This window comes from Neoarius graeffei, chromosome 5, assembly GCF_027579695.1.
Source record: "Neoarius graeffei isolate fNeoGra1 chromosome 5, fNeoGra1.pri, whole genome shotgun sequence".
In the NCBI taxonomy this organism is placed as follows: Eukaryota; Metazoa; Chordata; class Actinopteri; order Siluriformes; family Ariidae; genus Neoarius; species Neoarius graeffei.
The window spans coordinates 74,675,345-74,700,158 of NC_083573.1; the positions used below are offsets into that span (position 1 = coordinate 74,675,345).

Consider the following 24,814-nt stretch of genomic DNA (forward strand, 5'->3'; position numbering starts at 1 on the left):
TTTTCACTGACAAAGAACTGGCTCTGGGGCCAGAAAAACCAGTTCCAGGCTAGCACCAACTCTCTGCTGGGCCAGAGGAAAGAACCGCTTACGTCAGCGGGGGGGTGGAGTTGTTAAAACCAACAACAATAACAAGACCGTGAAAGATCGCCATTTTTAAGCGACAAGAAGCAGCAGCTGTACAAACGCGAAGTCATTTATTATTATTATTGTTGCCGCTGCTGCTTCTTCCGTGTTGTTTTTGCTTTGATATTCGCGCCAAGGTTTATGTAAACGTAGTGCCGTAACTTCCGTATACAGCGACGTAACTGACGTATACAGCGACGTAATGATGTATACAGCGACGTAACTGACGTATACAGCGACGTAATGACGTGGCTCCGCTTAGCACCGCGAGCGATGGAAAAGCAAACTGGCTCTCAGCTGGCTTGCAAGTTGAACGAGTTGTGAACCAGCACCAGTACTGGCCCCGAACCAGCCCTGGAACTGATTTGGTGGAAAAGGGGTAGCAGAGAGTTGGTGCTAGCCTGGAATCGGTTTTTCTGGCCCCAGAGCCAGTTCTTTGTCAGTGGAAACAGAAAACCCGGTTACAAACTAAGCACTGGCCCCGAACCAGCCCTGGAACTGCTTTAGTAGAAAAGGGGCATCTGACGTAAGCGGTTCCTTCCTCTGGCCCAGCAGAGAGTTGGTGCTAGCCTGGAACCGGTTTTTCTGGCCCCAGAGCCAGTTCTTTGTCAGTGGAAACAGAAAACCCGGTTCCAAACTAAGCACTGGCCCCGAACCAGCCCTGGAACTGCTTTAGTGGAAAAGGGGCATCTGATGTAAGCGGTTCTTTCCTCTGGCCCAGCAGAGAGTCGGTGCTAGCCTGGAACCGTTTTTTCTGGCCCCAGAGCCAGTTCTTTGTCAGTGGAAACAGAAAACCCGGTTCCAAACTAAGCACTGGGCCCGAACCAGCCCTGGAACTGCTTTAGTGGAAAAGGGGCATGCGTGTCTGAGCAGCAGGGCTGGGCCTCAGTCTGAGCTCACCTGTGTTGGAGATGTAGAGAGGTGTCTGTCTCTTTAAGGCCCCTGTCTGCTGCTGTCTGGCTTTGTGTGAGAGGAAAAGCACGCCATCTCTACAGAACATGCCTTAGTTATACTGGAGGGAAAAGTTAAAGGAAATAAGAGGATATATAACGGTTTGCACTATAACGCAGTTGTACACAAGTTTTATCCTGACACGGTAAGTTTGTGTCACTCTTTGGCTGCGGTTTTCTTTGGTGTATTGTTTAAACTGTAGCGAACTCGGAGGGGTTTTATTGGCTGCAGAATGATGGCAGGCTGTTAGTGTTGAGTGTCGGTTTTACTTTAAGTTATGCAAGAGGAAAAGCAAGACCTTTGTGTAAAGGAAGCAGTAAGAACTCCTAAGCAGGGTTTGGTGAAATGAGGAGGAAACTGATTTAGTCTGTGGAGTAGACGGAGTGCTCCTCAGACACGAGGAATGAATTAGTGAGATCTGATCAGCCTGCATGCTGGGTTTGGAAGTTCATGCGGTAAAATACATGGATTTATTTAACTGTTAAACTAGTTTTGTTTTACAATAATAAACGTTAATGCTGGAAGTGAGAACTTCCTGGAGCAAACCTAGGGTTGAATCCCAAATGGCTGCTCATTCCCTTTGTAAGTGAACTCTGTAATAATGGCTTCCACACCCAGTGGAGTCTACTTGATGTCCAAAAGGAAGGAAGCCTTGTCCTTTGGTTCACTGGCTCACAGCTTTGATGATGTCGCAGAGATATGAGAGGAGATGAGATCTTATCCATCCATTATCTCTAGCCGCTTTATCCTGTTCCTTTCTCCAGCTGACTACGGGTGAAAGGCGGGGTACACCCTGGACAAGTCGCCAGGTCATCACAGGGCTGACACATAGACACAGACAACCATTCACATTCACACCTACGGTCAATTTAGAGTCACCAGTTAACCTAACCTGCATGTCTTTGGACTGTGGGGGAAACCGGAGCACCCGGAGGAAACCCACGGGGAGAACATGCAAACTCCACACAGAAAGGCCCTCGCCGGCCCCGGGGCTCGAACCCGGACCTTCTTGCTGTGAGGTGACAGTGCTAACCACTGTGCCGCCAAGATTTTATTTCATTTCATTCTATTCTAGTCTATTCTCCCACAAGGGGAAATTTACATTGTTACAGCAGCAAAATATATAAAGAGAAAAAGATAAGGCGATGAAGGAGTAGTGCAAAAGTACTAAGTATACAAAAAAGGAGATATATAGTGGTTAGCACGGTTGCCTCACAGCAAGAAGGTTCTGGGTTCGAGCCCCGTGGCCGGCGAGGGCCTTTCTGTGTAGAGTTTGCATGTTCTCCCCGTGTCCGCATGGGTTTCCTCCGGGTGCTCCGGTTTCCCCCACAGTCCAAAGACATGCAGGTTAGGTTAACTGGTGACTCTAAATTGACCGTAGGTGTGAATGTGAGTGTGAATGGTTGTCTGTGTCTATGTGTCAGCCCTGTGATGACCTGGCGACTTGTCCAGGGTGTACCCCGCCTTTCACCCGTAGTCAGCTGGGATAGGCTCCAGCTTGCCTGCGACCCTGTAGAACAGGATAAAGCGGCTACAGATAATGAGTTGAGATGAGAGAAAAGAAATAAACTACAAATTTAGAGAATTTTTTTAAACAAATTTGCATAAATTAACAGGTTTGCAGATGTATAGTTAACATAAGTGTATTACAAAGGTGGTATTGCATGTGTAAGTACAACCCCGATTCCAAAAAAGTTGGGACAAAGTACAAATTGTAAATAAAAACGGAATGCAATGATGTGGAAGTTTCAAAATTCCATATTTTATTCAGAATAGCACATAGATGACATATCAAATGTTTAAACTGAGAAAATGTATCATTTAAAGAGAAAAATTAGGTGATTTTAAATTTCATGACAACAACACATCTCAAAAAAGTTGGGACAAGGCCATGTTTACCACTGTGAGACATCCCCTTTTCTCTTTACAACAGTCTGTAAACGTCTGGGGACTGAGGAGACAAGTTGCTCAAGTTTAGGGATAGGAATGTTAACCCATTCTTGTCTAATGTAGGATTCTAGTTGCTCAACTGTCTTAGGTCTTTTTTGTCCTATCTTCCATTTTATGATGTGCCAAATGTTTTCTATGGGTGAAAGATCTGGACTGCAGGCTGGCCAGTTCAGTACCTGGACCCTTCTTCTACGCAGCCATGATGCTGTAATTGATGCAGTATGTGGTTTGGCATTGTCATGTTGGAAAATGCAAGGCCTTCCCTGAAAGAGATGTCATCTGGATGGGAGCGTATGTTGCTCTAGAACCTGGATATACCTTTCAGCATTGGTGGTGTCTTTCCAGATGTGTAAGCTGCCCATGCCACACACACTAATGCAACCCCATACCATCAGAGATGCAGGCTTCTGAACTGAGTGCTGATAACAACTTGGGTCGTCCTTCTCCTCTTTAGTCCGAATGACACGGCGTCCCTGATTTCCATAAAGAACTTCAAATTTTGATTCGTCTGACCACAGAACAGTTTTCCACTTTGCCACAGTCCATTTTAAATGAGCCTTGGCCCAGAGAAGACGTCTGCGCTTCTGGATCATGTTTAGATACGGCTTCTTCTTTGAACTATAGAGTTTTAGCTGGCAACGGCGGATGGCACGGTGAATTGTGTTCACAGATAATGTTCTCTGGAAATATTCCTGAGCCCATTTTGTGATTTCCAATACAGAAGCATGCCTGTATGTGATGCAGTGCCATCTAAGGGCCCGAAGATCACGGGCACCCATTATGGTTTTCCGGCCTTGACCCTTACGCACAGAGATTCTTCCAGATTCTATGAATCTTTTGATGATATTATGCACTGTAGATGATATGTTCAAACTCTTAGCAATTTTACACTGTTGAACTCCTTTCTGATATTGCTCCACTATTTGTCAGTGCAGAATTAGGGGGATTGGTGATCCTCTTCCCATCTTTACTTCTGAGAGCCGCTGCCACTCCAAGATGCTCTTTTTATACCCAGTCATGTTAATGGCCTATTGCCAATTGACCTAATGAGTTGCAATTTGGTCCTCCAGCTGTTCCTTTTTTGTACCTTTAACTTTTCCAGTCTCTTAATGCCCCTGTCCCAACTTTTTTGAGATGTGTTGCTGTCATGAAATTTCAAATGAGCCAATATTTGGCATGAAATTTCAAAATGTCTCACTTTCGACATTTGATATGTTGTCTATGTTCTATTGTGAATACAATATCAGTTTTTGAGACTTGTAAATTATTGCATTCCGTTTTTATTTACAATTTGTACTTTGTCCCAACTTTTTTGGAATCGGGGTTGTATTACACAGGTATTATTACCCAGGTAGTATTGCACAAGTAAGTCGGTATTTTACACAGGAGCCATTTTAACCATGTGTAACCAGCAGTTTGCTGTAAAGTACTCATGCTGATCGTCAGTGCACACAGTATACGTTCAGAGGGGCTTCTATGGATGTAGAAGTGATCTGGACAGTATTGTTCGTTATTGTGAGGAGTGTCTGGTACTGTGCTTGGTGAGGTGCCGGTTGTACAGTCTCGCAACAGCAGGGAGGAAGGAGCTGCTGGATCTCTCCTTAACACACCGCAGGTGGAGGAACCGGCCACTGAAGGAGCTGCCCAGTGCTGCTACTGTCTCCTGCAGTGGATGGGAGGTGTTCGCCATTAAGGATAACAACTTGCCTAACATCCTCCTCTCCCCCACTACATCCACTGAGTCCAGTGCACAGCCTAGGACAGATCTTGCCTTCCTAATCAGTTTGTTCAGTTTTTTCCTCCCTGCTGTTCTGATACTGCTTCCCCAACAGACAACTCCATAGAATAAAAAGAGTTCAGAAGTGGACCCTGAACTCCAAAGTACCCTGTACCCTGATGGTTTAGACTTTTTTTTTTTTGTCTTTGTTTCTTCAAGAAACTGACCACATTCTTCTTGTGGTTCCTGTGAGGATGCAGTCGACCTGGACACACACAGCACTGTTTGTGGCCCTGCTTGTGTTTTTATCCGGACTTTCCCTTTCTACTGCCTGCAATAAAGCCTTGTGTGCCAGTGACGTCAGCAAGTGTCTGATCCAGGTAAGGAGGCCTTTCTTTTAATTAGTAACAGAACTCTTAAATACCTCCGTTAATTTATGGCCCTTTTCCACTACCCTTTTTCAGCTCACTTCAGCTCGCTTCAGCTCACTTCAGCCCGACACGGCTCGCGTTTCGACTACCAAAAACCAGCACGACTCAGCTCGTTTCAGCCCTGCTTAGCCCCTAAAACTCGCACCGTTTTGGAGTGGGGCTGAAGCGAGCCAAGCCGTGCTGAGTGAGGTTGGGGGCGTGAGCAGACACTCCCCTGTGCACTGATTGGTGAGGAGGAGTGTCCTCACATGCCCACACACGCCCCGCGAGCGCGCTGGGATCTGTAAACACCGCAAACCCGGAAGAAGAATAATTACGAATTACGAGAATTTCTGAAGCCTTATGCGCCTCGCCTCATCTATACGCTCTTGCCAGTATCTGTCCGCGTTGTCGGTGACAACAAGCCACAGCACCAAGACCAGCAACACTAACGACTCCATGTCCTCCATGTTTATTGTTTACTATTTGGGTCGTGAGACTACCGCTTAAAAGCTCACTGAATCAGTGACATACAGAGCATCGTGGACGAGTTCGCGGAGCGCAAGGCTCGTCGTATGCCCTTCAAATAATGCGCACAGTAGGCTATTGATGTTTTATTATGACCAGTGTTGGGCACGTTACTTTCAAAAAGTAATTAGTTATAGTTACTAGTTACTTTTCCCAAAAAGTAACTGAGTTAGTAACGGAGTTACTTTGTCATAAAAGTAACTAATTACCAGGGAAAGTAATTATTCCGTTACATTTTGTCCCCCCCCCCCCCAAAAAAAAAAAAAATCAAATTCAATTAGTGTAATCATAATAAAAGTGAATGTTAAATGTGTTTAATGACTGAAATGGACACTTAACAGAACCAGTTAGTAACATTATCTACACTATATTAATATTTTTGTGGGACAATGTGAGATAAGACATCTATCAAATGTAATATATTTTTGCAGTTATTAAAATTATGTTACTAATTACTGGCCACTGACGAGGACAAACGCTTTGTTCCTCGACATAATGTGCATTGCACGTAAACACTCTTGCCTTTTATTTCAAGTAATGAAAAGTCCTGGCTGTATTTCCAGTGTGAAAGCGCAGTGCTGGGCTGACCGCTCGCCATCGCTGGGTCTTCCGATTGAAAGCGTGCGCAGTAGTGCAGTAGGCGTGGCCTACCTACATATGTTGTCCAAATCTACTCTGATTGGCTTACTGTGCCGTTGTCTCGTGTCTCCCCGCCCCACACTAAAGCAGAGTAAAGAGAGGCTGAACGAGCAGCGTGCCAGATGAGAACAGCTTTAATAAAGTAACGCATAGTATTTTATTGTAAGTAACGGGAACGGTGTTATAACGATGTAAAAAGTAATTAGTTAGATTACTCGTTACTAAAAAAAGTAACGCCGTTAGTAACGCCGTTTATTCTAACGCCGTTATTCCCATCACTGATTATGACCCATGTACAGTATGTCACCTAATGTTTTTTTGTTTCTGAGTTACATGTTCGTTTGAAGGACTTAATGTACAAAATAACATAGTTGCACCCCGTAGTGTTGAAATTGGTAAACACAGTGCATTCAGTGAGGTTTGCACCGCCCTCCTTTTATTTCTGACTCTTCCTGTCACCGTTGCAACCTCTGAGCGCTCATTCGTATGCCCTACAAATAATGTGCGCAGTATAGGCTATTGATGTTTTATTATGAGCCATGTACAGTATCCTAATGTTTTTTGTTTCTGAGTTACATGTTCGTTTGAAGGACTTGATGTACTAAATAACATAGTTGCACCCGGTAGTGTTGAAATTGGTAAACACCGCAGTTGCGGACATTTTGTAGCCTAAAATGATGTTATGATAAGCTTTAATAAAGGGCCCGGTCATTTGCCCCGCCCCCGGCCCGGCTCTGACTTGTTCCGCCACTGTCACTGATGTCACTGTTTGCGCTGCTTAACGACATCACGTGACGTCCACCCACTTTCGCTAACTCCACCCAATGTGTCCACCCACTTCCAGCCAGCACGGTTCAGCGCGGTTGTAGTTGAAATGCAACTCCAACAGCCCCGCTCAGCTCGACTCAGCTCGACTCAGCACGGCACGGCTCAGCCGCGTTTGTAGTGGAAAAGCGGCATTAGATAGTACACTGTATGGACAAATGTTTTTTTTTTTCCCATGGTCTCACTAGCTGTCATCATAGCTGGTCTCATTACTGTCTCTTGGGCACCATATCTGAGACCAGCTATGATGTATGGATTGGAGACCGTACCCGTAAGGAAGAGACAGGAGGTGGAGTTGAGGATGTTAAGGTTTGCGATGGGAGTGACAAGGTTGGACAGGATAAGGAACGAGCACATGTGGAGAGCTTGGGAATTAAGCTAAGAGAGATGAGACTGGGGGCGTCGTGGCTCAGGTGGATAAGGCGCCATACCATAAATCCGGGAACCCGGGTTCGATTCCGGCCCGAGGTCATTTCCCGATCCCTCCCTGTCTCTCTCTCTCCCGCTCATTTCCTGTCTCTACACTGTCCTGTCCAATAAAGGTGCAAAAAGCCCCAAAAAATATCTTAAAAAAAAAAAAGAGAGAGATGAGACTGAGATGGTAGGGGCACATCCTGAGAAGAGATGCAGAGCATGTTGGAAGAAGAACGTTGAGGATGGAGCTGCCAGGCACACGAAAACGAGGAAGGCCAAAGAGGAGATACATGGATGTGGTTGAGAGAGGACATGAAAGTGGCAGGTGTGGTAGAGAAGGATGCGGAAGACGGGGAGCAACGGAGATGAAAGATCCGCTGTGGCGACCCCTAATCGGGAGCAGCCAAAAGAAGACTGTATGGACAAATGTTTGTGGACACGTGACACCTGACGATCACACCCATGTGCCCCTTCCTTTGCTGTAATAATAAACTCCCATTCTTCTGGGGAGGCTTTCCACTAGATTTTAGAGTGTGGTTCTGGAGATGGGCCCATTTAGCCACAAGAGCAGTAGTGAGCTCGGACACACTTTCTGACTTTTATTACAGAATCACATTATTTATATTCGCGCTATCTGGTGTCGCCCAGATGAGGATGGGTTCCCTTTTGTTTTTGTTTTTTTCCCCCTCTCCCATTTTCTTCATGTAATCTTGGAGTTTTTCCTTGCCACTGCTACCATCCATTATCTGTAGCCGCTTCATCCTGTTCTACAGGGTTGCAGGCAAGCTGGAGCCTATCCCAGCTGACTACGGGTGAAAGGCGGGGTACACCCTGGACAAGTCACCAGGTCATCACAGAGCTGACACATAGACACAGACAACCATTCACACTCATAATCACACCTACGGCCAATTTAGAGTCACCAGTTAACCTAACCTGCATGTCTTTGGACTGTGGGGGAAACCGGAGCACCCGGAGGAAACCCACGCGGACACGGGGAGAACATGCAAACTCCGCACAGAAAGGCCCTCGCCGACCACGGGGCTCAAACCCAGGACCTTCTTGCTGTGAGGCAACAGCGCTAACCACTACACCACCGTGCCGCCCAAAACAGAAGCTCCTATTTAAAAAAAAAACAAAAAAACAGCAAGTAGATTCTGAGCAGAGAGAGGCAACATCAACCCTTCTGGATAGAAACTGAATTGCAATTTTTAAAGAGGCAGACAGACGTATGCAATGGGAAAGCATAGTCATAAGACAAGAATATAAATGTGAGCAAATATGTATTGTGCGTGCCCACATTACAGAGAAAAGGAAGAGAATACTATGATAAGCAAAACAAAAAACCCTCAAGGGTTACACCTGCTCTTATTTTGACTGAGTAACCACAAAACAAAGATTGTGAAAGTGTCCACATTAAGTCACAAGTTAATTTGGAGCAATATAGTCGACTGTTCACAACATATTGAAACAAAAATTCACAAACCTTTTAGAAAGAGTTAAAAGAAAATCAACCCATTTTTAAAATACAGTTATGAAGATAGATTACGATATAAACTACAGATTCATGCGAATAATTGAAAATAAGGAGCTCGCACAATTAAGACAGCCATCTCCAAAAGTCAGTTTCTATGCAGAATGGATGATTTCATGGAGGCCACCGTTGAAAATATTTTAACCAATCAGACAAAATCCCCCCCCGATCGTTTCCGGCAATGCTCTGACATCATTTGGGCGCAAGACACGGAAGCTCTGCGTAAGACTTGAAGCTGCCCCTGGCTGGAGACTATTTCATTAAAAGTTTCTATGGAAAAAAAAATTCCATTTCTCTAACAAAAAAAAGTGGAGGGGGAAAGATGATACTGATGTTGCTGATAAACAGCGAGGGAATAGTGAACAGCTGAACTACTCCTATGTGACTGAATGGAGGGAGGCAACTTTTCATATTTATATCCCTGGTATAAGTAGTGCTGCCGTGACAGCCTCATTCTGCGGACTGTAACTAGGCCTGTCGCGATATTCGATACACCGACTTATTGTACAGTAAATGAAAATGAACTCGGTAATTTTTTTTTTTAACCACAATTTTGGCATTTACGCGCTGTACATCTACATAGGGAAGTTGCCAGAGTATTAGCTTGACCTGCTGACTGAATAAAACATCGCGCTGTTTTCTGTCGTCTCACGCGGCCTCCCAGCATGCAACAGTTATTCAACAGGGTATCCACTGAATGGGGAAAAGACAACGACACGTTGCTCTGTTGTACAGACCATAGGTGTAGAATTGGGTATGGACGTGTCCCTACCAATATCAAACGACAGCTGATATGTCCCTACCAATATTTCTGATTGAAGAAAAAAAAAATCACGCTCCGTGCGCGGTACACAAATGGTTACTGTAGATTTCCACTAGGCGAAACACCACGCACAATTCGCTCATGAATATTCGCTCTGGGGGGCTGTGGTCGCGAAAACAGCAAGCAGGTTTGGCGACCATGTCAATTAGCAAGTGCGGTTGCAGTGCAGTGACTGGCTGCTAGCTAGCAAACTGTCCTTGAGCAATGTAACATGATTAGCTCGTAAAATTAATCAGTTAACAACAGTTCGTGTTCAGTGTGTAAAAATGACATGTGAATATGACTGTTTTCTAAGTTTGTGTGGCACGTAAATAACAATCCGACTTGATACAACAACTGGTGTTCATTAAGGTCACAAAGACATTATTAAATCGTATCAAATTGTGCTAATGTTGGCTAATATTGCTCCGAGTCTTGCTTGTGAAGCGCCTGCAAACTTTAGCAGCCCGCTAACCCTGAATCTGAAGCGCTTCAGTTAAGACCTGCAGAGCCCTGACCGAGTTCATGTAACATGACGCATCTAAACAACAACCTGATGGTGATGTGGACATTGTTCGTGGCCCAGACACCTTTTAATCAAATAAAACATTTTCACGTAATGAGCATAACAGCCTCCGCCTTCTTGATCAGAAATGTTTGGTTACTCCCGCCGCTCTTGAAAACGTCACATACCGAGTACACGCATCCGCTGAACTGATTGGTTTTCGAGGGGCTTCATTTGAAAGCTGTAGGCTAAAAACTTTTCTCTGTAGAACCCGGTCACTCCCTCCCCTCTCCGCTCTGGGCTCAAGAAGACAACAAAAGGGCAATAATATAACAACCAATCAGAATTCAGATGCATTCTGTTGCCAAGTAAAATTGTAATCTTTCAATGTGTCAAAGTTCTCGAGCCCTCGTCCTGTTTTACCGTTAGATCAATCACATATCAGCTTAAACTAGCATTCTAAAACTAGTTAAAGATCCCACAGAAGAGAGCCGACTCCCCCTGACAGCCTCATGGAACGCAGTGTTTAAGGCTCCGGATGTTTTACTTCCATTTATGAGGGAAAGGAACATACACCCTCCCGACAGTCAATGCGTTATTCGCTTGTAAAACACATTTGCAAATTGGTCGAATGAGTTAATCATCACATGCAAGATTTGCAATTAATTAAATGAATTTATTAATAATAATAATAATAATAATAATAATAATAATGAATTACTACAGTTCTGAACTTCAAATTTAAAAAGTCTGGAGTTTGGAGAGATGATGAATCTCTTTTGGTGGAACACAACGGAGCAAAATATTGTGACCCTCTAATGTTGACCTGAAGTTGGCACCACTGGGGGTTGGCATTGGGTTTATGTCCCCACCAATGTTAATACCAAACCTACGCCCTTGCCTACATGTTATTTCGTTCTAATTGTTACTTTTATCCAAATGACAGCTGGCAATACGTTGTTACTTTGCACTTTTTGTTTATCTGGGTACTAATCTTTGAGAAACTGGATTGGCAGAATGTTGCCTGTGAAGAAAAGACCGTCTTTTTATTACCCTGTGCCAAGTTAATATTTACTTAAGTGCAATTTTTAAGAGCCATAGATTGTATTTTATTTATTGTTTTTGTTGCGAGTGGTTTTGTTCGTTTTATTTCTTTAGGTTATTTATTTATATATTTATGTTCCACTGTTGAATTGAATAAGTTGACTTAATTAAAAAGTTTACTGTTCTTAGAAAGGGTGTATTTGCATGATCATGATTATTTTACTAGTTGCATAAAATTGTCTTGAAAAGACGTCAACAATAATATCGTTTTATCGCAATAATTTCCGAGGCAATATATCGTCCAACAAAATTGATCATCGTGACAGGCCTAACTGTAACCTTGCTAGACAACCTACAAACAGATCTGCATACAATCGGACTTGCCTAAATATGTTAAAGAGGCAAGTGCACGAGTTTTTACACGTTCCTGGCAGCATTAGCACGCTTGGCATGCTCTCAACTCATTCATGAAAAACTTCAAGACGTCACCAGGCTAGCCTACCATAATTACCGTAGTAGACAGTCTAACCCCTGTGGCAACGTAGACAGAGGGTAAACGAACACTGCTTTACGCAGCTCATGTGCTCGGAACATTTTGAAGAAAATTGTTTCGCTCAAACAACTCTGATGCACCGGCATTAGGAATACTGTACAAGCCAGCGCTGAATCCAAATACGGTTCCCACAATCTTCGGCCAAAAAGCAGACAAGACAAACGAGGCAACACGATCGATAGTCCGCAGAAGAGAAGTTCAAAGGGTACGACAACACTTTTTTTTTTTTTTTTTATGGCTTCCCTAAGTTTTTATTAAGCGTGATACATTATTTTGAGTTCCTTTGGGCATAAACGTAATAATTCCTGATGCAGCTAAGCAGCTTGATGTTTGTTGGGTGTCTTGCTTTGATTCAGTGTTGTCAGAAAAGCCTCGGTAATGACTAACTAAAACAACTCTATAAATATTGTTCACTTGTGTGTAACTAATTGATATGGTAATGCTTGCTCATCATGATCATCGTTATTCGTGTCATTGTCCGAAATACTCGAGGAAATCAGTGAAGAAATGTCGCTGGCGCTATGGTCCGTTTTGTCGAACACGGCCGTGTATTGTAAGTGACGTCACACTTTACGGAACCCATTCGGAGTTCTTTTAGGTATACAGGAATTTGTTTGTGGAATAGCCGACCTCGATCACTGCAATCTCGTCAAACACGTGATCATTTTAAGAAACGGATGAAACCGTTTTTATGGAGTAAATTCCAAACCCAGTTTTATTGTGTGTGTGTGTGTGTGTGTGTGTGTGTGTGTGTGTGTGTATAAGTCATTTTTAATAATTTTGGTGCCATTTCTGTAATCTAGTTGTACTCTGTGATGGTATATATTTTTGTTCATGACTTTCATCATTGTTTATACAACTTTGTCAATTTATTATTGTTTCCTGCTGTCATCAAGAGGACCACATTGGAAATAAGTGTATTTTATACTTTGTCCTCGGTGCTTTTATACTGTATCTTTTTTCCATGTATGAATTTTACCAAATAAATCCACACCATACCAGCAGCTCGGGTGTTTCTGGCAATATTTCCGCCTTTTTCTGTACAAGTGCATCCTGCTGTAATGTTCACATGAATCCTGTATAGTCATGCAGTGTTTGTTTATCCTCCTTCTGCGTTGCCGCAAGGGTTGGCCTGCCTACTACAGTAATTACGGTAGGCTAGCCTGGGGACGTCTTGATGAAGTTTTTCATGAAGGAGTCGAGAGCATGCTAACAAGTAGTATTACGCATCGTTTCAGCCTTGTTTTACAGGTAGAGAGTTCAGGTTTGTCCATAAGTCAGGGCTGCAGCTCATTAATACACTATTTCAGATGTGTAGTGAAAAAACCCCGGCATTGTCACTTTAGTAGACCTTTCGCTTTGCCCCTTCAGTACTGAAGTATACACTCAGTCTTGCGCCCAAATGACGCCACGCATCGCCCTTCCAACAGGCAACACGGCAGCCTTCTGGTGGCATTACAGCAGCGATACAAAACGCTCAACTCTCTTATAAATGGTCAAACATGCCTGAAACTTTTCTTACTAGCTCTCAATATTACAAGCTACCAACCCCTGCATGTATTTACTTTGCATTTTCTATTCCTTTGATTTCCAAACTGAGGTGTATTATAATCTAAAGAAAGTGCATAATATCATCTGACTTGTTTTGGAGCAACAATGTCAGCCTTCCAGAAATTGATATCATAGCAATTCTAATACAGTAATTACACTATTAGCCCCATAACCTGGTGTATAATGCTCAAGTGCTTTTTGTTATCCCCCGCTAGCTGAAAGGCCCAAAGGGGGATCATGTCGTGGCGATATCCGTCCGTCCCAGGAAGGGTACTCGCCTTGTGAAATCAACTTCTCTCACGATTTTTGGAGGAATTTCACAAAACTTGGCAGGATTCTTTGGTATATGTTGGTAATACGCATGTTGCAATTTTGTTCAATTCAGTCGCGTTTTACCAGAGTTATGGCATAGTTCCCAGCAGGGGATATTGTGCTCTTGGAGCACTCTTGTTTATATTCTTCCTGATATTACTGTCTTGCAACATATTTCATACTGCTGTCATTCCTTGGATATGTGCAATCTTCGGATATCCTGCACCAGCATGTCTATAATTCTGCACGTTTTCTGGTACATACAGTAGCAGTTAAAAGTTTACACGCACACTTACTCATTCATAGGTTTTTCTGTATTTTGACCATTTTCTACATTGTAGAATAATACTGAAGACATCAAAACTATGAAATAACATATGGAACATAATTCCATATTTGTGGTGGTGGGGTGTGTGTGGCTTTTGGAACACACTTCTTCATTTCTTCAAAGTAGTCAGCGTTTACCTTGATGACTTTTACACACTATTGGCATTATCTTAACCAGGGCTTTGAACCAGAATTTTTTTCCTATTGGTTCGTTCTGAACAGAAATGGAATTTTAACGTTTCCGGTTTGGGGTTCCACCATTAAATAGACATTCCCGAACCGGGTAGAACAAAGAAATTTCGTTCCCGGAACGGTTAATTACGTTCCCTGTCAGTTGTTTAACAAATAGCTATAAAATTATGTCTCTGTCTCATCCAGCTTAAGCCAAATGTAGGCTAATTCTATTACAACCTTCATTAAATAAGACAAGAAATAATTCAAAACAATTATTATTTCAAATGTTGGCGATTTGGATTCTCAGTATGTCTTCCCATCTACACAAACAGAAAAAGTGCCAAAAATGAAAGATAATTCATTTAGTGTGTTACCAAAGGCTAGTCAGGCCCTATGCATTGATAGGCTAACAGAGGTTAACGTCATTTAATGTTCGCGAGCCTCTCATTAACGTGGACAAATATATTGATATCGTGTTTGAAATTGACGTTTTTGAATAACGATAGACTGCAATATTTACCTCTTATTTAAGATGTGGAGACGTGATAGTAGTCCACTCTCTCCATTCAGTCAGCGAACGTCACGCAGGAAGTGAACCCCAGTGGGTCATAGAAACTTGCGCAGGAGAAGAATGACATTTTTTATTTGTAGGCTACGGAAACTTTGAGGAACGAAATAAAAACCGGTATTAACCGGTTACCATTATTTTTAAAAAGTGTTTCTGTTCCGGAACATAAAAAATAATAAAGTTTCTGGTTTCGTTTCTGTTCCATGTGAAATAGAAAAAGTTCCTGGTTTTCGTTTTCGTTCCTTGAACCGGTTCAAAGCCTTGATCTTAACCAGCTTCATGAGGTAGTCACCTGGACTGCTTTTCAATTAATAGGTGCCTCGTCAAAAGGTAATTAGTGCAATTTCTTACCGCCTTAATGCGTTTGAGATGAAATAGTAAAAATACAGTCAATAGCCCCATTCTACAGTTAAATTGTATTAGCTTTGCCATAGCGAGATATATATTGTATGTACATACAGTGGTGCTTGAAAGTTTGTGAACCCTTTAGAATTTTCTATATTTCTGCATAAATATGAGCTAAAACATTATCAGATTTTCACACAAGGCCTAAAAGTAGATGCAGAGAACCCAGTTAAACAAATGAGACAAAAATATTATACTTGGTCATTTATTTATTGAGGAAAATGATCCAATATTACATATCTGTGAGTGACAAAAGTATGTGAACCTTTGCTTTCAGTATCTGGTGTGACCCCCTTGTGCAGCAATAACTGCAACTAAACGTTTGCGGTAACTGTTGATCAGTCCTGCACACCGGCTTGAAGGAATTTTAGCCCGTTCCTCCATACAGAACAGCTTCAACTCTGGGATGTTGGTGGGTTTCCTCACATGAACTGCTCGCTTCAGGACCTTCCACAACACTTCCATTGGATTAAGGTCAGGACTTTGACTTGGCCATTCCAAAACATTAACTTTATTCTTCTTTAACCATTTTTGGTAGAACGACTTGTGTGCTTAGGGTTAATGAAATAGTAAAAATACAGTCAATAGCACTAACAAAAAATTAAGTTTGGCAAAAAAAAAAAAAATCCATTCCCCCACAGTCCAAAGGCATGCAGGTTAGGTTAACTGGTGACTCCTTGCAACCCTGCCATGCACACCATTGTTGTTCTTGCTGCATGACCCACCTTCTCTTGAGATTCAGTTCATGGACAGATGTCCTGACATTTTCCTTTAGAATTCGCTGGTATAATTCAGAATTCATTGCTCCATCAATGATGGCAAGCCGTCCTGGCCCAGATGCAGCAAAACAGGCCCAAACCATGATACTCTCACCACCATGTTTCACAGATGGGATAAGGTTCTTATGCTGGAATGCAGTGTTTTCCTTTCTCCAAACATAATGCTTCTCATTTAAACCAAAATGTTCTAGTTTGGTCTCATCCATCCACAGAACATTTTTCCAATAGCCTTCTGGCTTGTCCATGTGATCTTTAGCAAACCAGATGAGCAGCAATGTTCTTTTTGGAGAGCAGTGGCTTTGTCCTTGCAACCCTGCCATGCACACCATTGTTGTTCAGTGTTCTCCTGATGGTGGACTCATGAACATTAACATTAGCCAATGTGAGAGAGGCCTTCAGTTGCTTAGAAGTTACCCTGTGGTCCTTTGTGACCTCACCAACTATTGCACGCCTTGCTCTTGGAGTGATCTTTGTTGGTCGACCACTCCTGGGGAGGGCAACAATGGTCTTGAATTTCCTCCATTTGTACACAATCTGTCTGATTGTGGATTGGTGGAGTCCAAACTCTTTAGAGATGGTTTTGTAACCTTTTCCAGCCTGATGAGCATCAACAACGCTTTTTCTGAGATCCTCAGAAATCTCTTTTGTTCGTGCCATGATACACTTCCACAAACATGTGTTGTGAAGATCAGACTTTGATAGATCCCTGTTCTTTAAATAAAACAGGGTGCCCACTCACACCTGATTGTCATTCCGTTGATTGAAAACACCTGACTCTAATTTCACCTTCAAATTAACTGCTAATCCTAGAGGATCACATACTTTTGCCACTCACAGATATGTAATATTGGATCATTTTTCTCAATAAATAAATGACCAAGTATAATATTTTTGTCTCATTTGTTTAACTGGGTTCTCTTTATCTACTTTTAGGACTTGTGTGAAAATCTGATGATATTTTAGGTCATATTTATGCAGAAATATAGAAAATTCTAAAGGGTTCACAAACTTTCAAGCGCCACTGTACGTTTATGGCTGGGAAACCACTACAGCTTGCGCCAATTACAGTGGCCCCATTGTACTTGATCTGCATTTTCTTTTGGACTGTGGGGGAAACCGGAGCACCCGGAGGAAACCCTCGGAGAACATACAAACTCCGCACAGGAAGGCCCTTGTCGGCCGCTGGGCTCGAACCCAGAATCTTCTTGCTGTGAGGCGACAGTGCTAACCACTACACCACTGTGCCGCCTGTAATCCATATTATGTCAAGAACCGCTCAACTAAGTAGAGAGAAATGACATCCATCAGTACTTTAAGACATGATTATTTAATAAAGGGGGAAAAAATAGTTAGGTGTGTCAACTTTTGACCGGTACTATGTTTACTGCACATCATGGTGATGCCATTCTTTTTCTATTCATGTTATATTTATTTACCCTTTCACACATTCTATTCTTTCTTACTCATGTCTTGCTGCTGCAACGTGTACATGATGCTCATGGGGAAATGAATATTCAGTTTACTTGTTTGTGGTTTTAGTGTTGTGGTTGATCAGACTAAATAGTCTTCACTGTAGGCTAGGGGAAAAGATAAGCCTCCAATGTGTCTTACAAAAAAAAAACCATTTTACTTCCATAGTTACTTGGTATGGTATATTTCCATTAATTGTTCGAGAGTAAAAACTTAAGGTGTCAAACGACATCTTGGCGGCTTGCTCCAAGCACAGATCTTCAAGAAGGGAGCCGTTTCCTTTCTTCGCTTTTGAAATCTATTAACGTCTGTGCAGGTGAAGAATCTGTGCAGGCAAAATTGTTTTAGATGTGGAATAGCTGTATCGTCTCTGTATGAAGAATATCACAGGCAATGCAGGACCTGGATCATAAGGCTGTAAAGGTTGGGCTGCTTTTAGCACATCTGGAATGTGATCTCCGCTCTCAGCCTCTCCTGCTGTTTTGGCAGCCTGAGGTTTCGCAGTGCGCTACAGAAAACCACAACATGGGCATATACTCCATCAGAGGCATTTGTTTCGCTAGTAAAAATAACCAAGATTATACTGGGAGACGTGCATTTCACAAGGAAAAATGGCTACATTTGTACTCAGGATTGAAAAAAAAAAAAGTATTTGTGTATGTATTGTATTTTCATTTAAATTAAAATGAGACTTGTGAAATGTTTTTTTTGTTCGTGATCCCTGCGTATAGATTGTAATTAAATGGAGGTTTGATATGCCTTTTGATTGACTTTTTTTTTTTATTTCACTCGTCTGTGTGGTATAGGGTTTTTTTGGTGGTATGTTTTTATAATGTTTACTAGCAGCTGTGTTTGTTTTTCAGGAACTGTGCCAGTGCAGGCCATCAGATGGAAACTGTTCATGCTGTAAGGAGTGTATGCTGTGTCTGGGCACACTGTGGGAGGAGTGCTGTGACTGTGTGGGTGAGTTTAAGCATTTCAGTTATAGTCCATGTAACTGTGGAAATGAAGTTTACAACAAATCGAAGACTTGGATTCCTTGGACTTCTTTAACTTGTCCAGTACCCCGTTCTCTCTGTGTTTTAGTGAACTTGATAGATGCACAATATACCGTGTCCTTCCTGTAGATATGAAATGAGTGCTGTAACCTGACCTGATATTTACAGCTCGAATATTTCCTGAATGCTGTTCGTAGTCTTCTGTTTTCCTGTTTAAGAGTCTGTGTTTTGATAACAGCTGTGTTTATTTTATCGAACTTCCTTTCAGGCATGTGCAACCCAAGGAACTACAGTGACACACCAGCCACCTCGAAGAGCACGGTGGAGGATCTGTACAGGCCCATTCCCTCCCTGTTCAGAGCACTCACCGAGGGGGAAGCCCCCATCAACATGATGGTGGTCTCCTTTCCGGTAGCAGAGGAACTGTCTTACCATGAAAGCCTGGTCTCCTTCTTGGAGAACATGGAAGATCAGCATCAGAATGTTTCATTGCCTGGCAACAGCATTCATTCTAGTTATGAGAACACTCAAGGTAAGGCATGGTACTACCATTAAATGTGATAAATCGGTTATCCAGTAACCCCCACACACAGACTATTCTGCATAAACTGATAGTGACGTATTACAACACTGACCAAATACACTTCTCTCATCTCATCTCATTATCTCTAGCCGCTTTATCCTTCTACAGGGTCGCAGGCAAGCTGGAGCCTATCCCAGCTGACTACGGGCGAAAGGCGGGGTACACCCTGGACAAGTCGCCAGGTCATCACAGGGCTGACACATAGACACAGACAACCATTCACACTCACATTCACACCTACGGTCAATTTAGAGTCACCAGTTAACCTAACCTGCATGTCTTTGGACTGTGGGGGAAACCAGAGCACCCGGAGGAAACCCACGCGGACACGGGGAGAACATGCAAACTCCACACAGAAAGGCCCTCGCCGGCCCCGGGGCTCGAACCCAGGACCTTCTTGCTGTGAGGCGACAGCGCTAACCACTACACCACCGTGCCGCCCCCCAAATACACTTGTCTCAGTAAAAAAAAAAAATTATTTTATCCAGAATAACAAGTTTGTGGGGCAGCACGGTGGTGTAGTGGTTAGCGCTGTCGCCAGACCTTTAAATAAAGACAGAAAGAAAGCACAACTTTATTCATCACACACTTGTGAAATTTCCTCTCTGCATTTAACCCATCTGAAGCAGTGAACACACACATGCACACGCGTGAGCAATGTGCGCGCGCACACACATACCCAGAGCAGTGAACAGCCATGCTAACAGCGCTGGGGGAGCAGTTGGGAGTTAGGTGCCTCGCTCAAGGGCACCTCAGCCCAAGGCCGTCCCATATTAACCTAACCGCACGCCTTTGGATTGTGGGGGAAACCCATGCAGACACGGCGAGAACATGCAAACTCCACACAGAAAGGCCCCCGCTGGCTGCTGGGTTCGAACCCAGAACCTTCTTGCTGTGAGGCGACCGTGCTAACCACTACACCACTGTGCTGCCCCATAGTGCATATCACAGGTGAATTCAGGAGCAAGATCAATGCAATTCTCCTATTTTATATTAAACTTTGGTCAAATATCTGTCACTTTTTTTGCATTTTGTGCAATTTTTTTACCTTGCGCAATACCAGAAAAATTCAGTTGAAATCAAGCCATTTGAGGCGAATTGGTCCGCCTCTGCATGGTGGTGTAGTGGTTAGCGCTGTCGTCTCACAGCAAGAAGGTCCGGGTTCGAGCCCCGTGGCCGGCGAGGGCTTTTCTGTGCGGAGTTTGCATGTTCTCCCCGTGTCCGTGTGGAAGGTTAACAGGTTAGGTTAACTGGTGACTCTAAATTGAGCGTAGGTGTGAATGTGAGTGTGAATGGTTGTCTGTGTCTATGTGTCAGCCCTGTGATGACCTGGCGACTTGTCCAGGGTGTACCCCGCCTTTCGCCCGTAGTCAGCTGGGATAGGCTCCAGCTTGCCCGTGACCCTGTAGAAGGATAAAGCGGCTACAGATAATGAGATGAGATGAGAAGTTTGTTGTACCAATTGTTTGTTTGGTTGTTTTTTTTTATATTCAAGGTGTAATTTATAATGCATGAGTATTTCTAAATCTGTAATAATCCTAAGTTGATTGCACTGCAGTACTACCAGTTTCTTCATTTCCATCTCTGTTTTTACATTTTTTTCTGGCCTGAAAATTGGCCCTCACTGAAAACACATGCATTAAAAATCCTTAAAATTCACAGCTCATGAAGCACATGTAGTGTTGGGGGGGGGGGTTGCAGTTTGTCTCACAGGTAGCGGATGTCCTTTAAAATATCTCAATTGTTCCTTTAAATAAGATTGCGTGAGATGTCGTCTTAAATCAGTGCCTCATGTTTATATGCTCCGGTAGCTCTGGGAACATGCTGCTTTACTGATTTTAATTTATTGTGAAGCAAATCTCTTTGCAGTGAACTTGCAACCCCTGCTTTGCTGTCCGACTACCAGCAGAGAGGCAGTGTTGATGTTCAGGAGGAAATTAAATTACAGCTTATGACAAGGGTTTCGAAAAATAACTCCCATCTAACGATTGAACAGGCAGTGCAGATAAACGTGCGCTAGTGTGATTTTCTCATTTTATGCAAATTTTTCCTGAAACTGAATGAATGCAACTACATTTTATTAAAAAGTGTAGAATGGGCACATGAGCTGCTCACCATGTAAGCGTTCCTCCTTCTCATAATCTTACTCTCCATCCCTCTAGAAAACATGTGCACAGTCGTGTACTTTGACGACTGCGTTTCGATTCGTCAGTGTAAGCAGTACTGCGAGTCAATGGGAGGCTCGAAGTACCGCTGGTTTCACAACGCGTGCTGCGAGTGCATCGGACCAGAATGTATCGACTACGGTAGCAGAGCAGTGAAGTGCATGAACTGTCTCTTCTGAACCACCAGTCTTTGAGTGTTGCGGATGCTCATACTCCTGCCACAAGAGGGCATAACAACAGGACCATAGGCTCAGGAGACTCTGACCTGGGTTGGGGAAAGGGGCAACAATCATGTAAACTACAAGCCCTTGTGATTTTGCTCTGTGTATTCATCTTTTTAGACTTTTTTAATAGGTTTCTAGAAAGAAAAAAACCGGATTTTGTGTTTTTTTTTGTTATGAATGTAAATCAGTGCATAGGCTGTCGCTCTTCAAATGGTATTCAGATGGCATTCTCTGCCAAATTTAATGCTTTTATAGTGTATTAACTGTTACCAACTTTTTATTCATGTTTAGTAATTAAACCTAGTTGTCAAATATTTTGTTGACTGGTATCAAGGTATTATGTGGGGGTGGCAAATCAGAAAAGTCCCTGTGATATTGTACCATATTGAAACTTGTCGATGCAGTGATGTTTATAGGGAAGGTTGGTTGAGAGATTTTGTTATTCCTCTCCGCCTCAGCTGAAGGGACTGGAGCCATATACACACAGCTTCTGCTTTTACTACACGGATATGACGAAGCAAACAGAAGACCTGGCCTTAGATCAGCACTCTGGTTAAGTCCTGTGAATACTGGCCCAGAGGTTGTATGTGTAATAGACTGGTACCAAAATTCAAAAAAGTGCTTATTTAAGGAGTTAAAGGCATTTTTGAGACAAAGTCGGCAAACAGTCTTATTTTGTCAATTTGGGTGTGCCGAATTCAAATCTGCAATATGCCGAGCTCTATCTGACCTCTGTTGACTTCTAGAGGTCATTGAACTTTGGGCCTGTAAATGTCTCAGCTGAACCCAGTTTCTCAGCTTTCTAAGGAATGAAATGTACTAAAATGATTAATGAAGTTAGCAAATGGCCTTGTTTGTTAAATGTTTGGGTGCTGAATTCATTTTTCATTTGTAAAATGACATATGACCTTGAGGTTATCAGAGGTCATTAAACTTGGCCTATAGGCCTATGCATTTAACGGCATTTTTAAACTGACTTTACTCCCCCAAAAAGAATATGAACAGACAAAAAACAAATAGAAAGGAACAAATACAACATTAAATGCCAGTCCATGTACATGTGACTTACTTTTCACAATGAGAATGCCTAGGCGATCACCTTACATAACATTGCATTACATTTAGCGGTTATTTATTGTTTATACAAAGCTACTGAAAAAAGGACAGATTCAGCAGCATACAAAATGTGGGGGCATACAGGGTATACAGGTTAATCAGGGTTAGGATATATGAGAGTTTTTTTCTTTGTTGTTTGTTTTCTGTAAAGGCTTTACCCCGTTTAAAACGAAACAAAACAAAAAACAAACAAAGAAAAAAACTCTCATGTATACTAACCCTGATTAACCTGTATACCCTGTATGCCCCCACATTTTGTATGCTGCTGAATCTGTCCTTTTTTCAGTAGCTTTGTATAAACAATAACCGCTAAATGTAATCCAATGTTATGTAAGGTGATCGCCGAGGCATTCTCATTGTGAAAAGTAAGTCACATGTACATGGACTGGCATTTAATGTTGTATTTGTTCCTTTCTATTTGTTTTTTGTCTGTTCATATTCTTTTTGGGGGAGTAAAGTTAGTTTAAAAATGCCGTTAAATGCATAGGCCTATAGAGATCTTGCAGTCACGTGACCGGAAAGTACACAACCGCCATCTTGTCGGTCAAAAACACCGCTGAATACTGCTGCACTCGTGTGCAGAATGGGTCCATTTCAACCGACGGACTACACGGCTCATTTTTCTAATGAACAGATAACTAGATATATGTCTAAAATAAACGATCTAAAGATTTGTGACCCTTATGGCTTACCGGACGGAGTTTTCACGACCGGATTTTGAACTGCCAGCGGAATACCCGGACGTGTATAATTACCTCATTAACTTTCCCTCGCTGTTCAGTGGTGAAGCACTGCGTGCTTATAAATCTCTGGACAGTTTTCTTTACAGAAATTCAGGATTTGTCAGCGACTCAGATGTGGCATCTTGTAAACAAGAATCCTCATTGGATGGGTAAGTCACTTAAGTATTGAGTATAGCACTGACCAGCCGATTATAGAATAGAATAAGGTAATTCCAGTTTGTCCGTCTTGTTTACCATGGATCTGGCGTTGGAGAGGTAGAGGCTTGGCAGTGGAGATTTGAGTAGCTGTTTTCTGAGCTTAGTCAACAGGCCGGCTCTGCAGCCTCGCTTTTGCTTCAGCTCCCGGCGCTGCCTCCTTCGCTTTGCTTCCGATAACAATCCACGGAGACCCCGCTGGTCTCGCTATCTTGTCCAGAATGTTTTTTTTTTTCGTCCGGAATGTTGTGCATGCGATGGAAATCGCTACAAACCGGCATTTTCTGCTGGAAACCAACGTCCAGTAAGTCCATACGGTTGTAGTGGATATTGAAGTCCGGTACAGACGAACAACACACAAAAATACACACAAAACACACAAAAAACGTGCACAGGTAGGGAGAGCTTGTAGCCGCAGCTGTTGTAGTAGAATTGTATATAGTAGGGTTTTCCAGAAGAAAAGGTAGAAGTAAAAGTAGAACCAGAAGTAGAAGGCGGAATATGGCGTTTGACCGACAAGATGGCGTCTGTCACAATCTGGATCGGCTGTGACGTCGCATGCAAGTGCTCCATAGGCCAAGTTTAATGACCTTGAGGTTATGAGAGGTCATATGTCGTTTTACAAATGAAAAATGAATTCAGCACCCAAGCATTTAACAAACAAGGCCATTTGCTAACTTCATTAATCATTTTAGTAAATTTCATTCCTGAGAAACTGGGTTCAGCTGAGACGTTTACAGACCCAAAGTTCAATGACCTCTAGATGCCTTTGGGTGTCACAATTCTGGATTTTGGTACCAGTCTATAAGACGTGTATCTGGGGAAAGACTACAGCTTTAGGATTTCATTTTAATTGTTTATATCCTTCAAGGTGCTTTTATACATAGTGACTCGGTGTTGCTATTCACACACACACAAAAAAAACCCTGCATGCTTGTTATTTTGCAGTGATTCTGATTAAAAGGCAAACATTTGGTTCTGCCTCTGGAGTCATATGGTGAAGAGGAACTGGTTTAAAGCAGCATTCACTTTGAAAGATGCTCAACACAATTGTTTGTTTCTGAAGTCTGCTTTTTATTATAAGTGCAGTCGTAAAGCTTACCGCAGAATCGGGGCGTTAAAACCTAAGCTGTCGTTATTGTATTTGCATCAAAAACAGCTTAACAGCTACATGTTATTTAAAAACAGTATTTTAATGTAATTATG

At 42.6% G+C, this 24,814-nt stretch overlaps 1 protein-coding gene across 1 annotated transcript; it reads left to right on the forward strand.

Annotated features, from left to right (window-relative positions):
- Positions 1-1,053: 1,053 nt before the first annotated feature.
- Positions 1,054-21,868, forward strand: twsg1b (twisted gastrulation BMP signaling modulator 1b). The gene is made up of 5 exons (XM_060922393.1): positions 1,054-1,222; positions 4,964-5,124; positions 18,448-18,547; positions 18,851-19,114; positions 21,328-21,868. The coding sequence occupies exons 2-5, from the start codon at positions 4,999-5,001 to the stop codon at positions 21,507-21,509; spliced, it is 672 nt and encodes a 223-aa protein (XP_060778376.1). The 5' UTR covers positions 1,054-1,222; positions 4,964-4,998; the 3' UTR covers positions 21,510-21,868.
- The last annotated feature ends 2,946 nt before the right edge of the window (positions 21,869-24,814 follow it).

Excerpts from the sequence above, each read along its gene's own strand:
- twsg1b (XM_060922393.1), top strand. The coding sequence starts at position 4,999 with ATGCAGTCGACCTGGACACACACAGCACTGTTTGTGGCCCTGCTTGTG. Across the intron at positions 5,125-18,447 it reads TCAGCAAGTGTCTGATCCAG|GAACTGTGCCAGTGCAGGCC; the intron begins GTAAGGAGGCCT and ends TTTGTTTTTCAG. Across the intron at positions 19,115-21,327 it reads TAGTTATGAGAACACTCAAG|AAAACATGTGCACAGTCGTG; the intron begins GTAAGGCATGGT and ends CCATCCCTCTAG.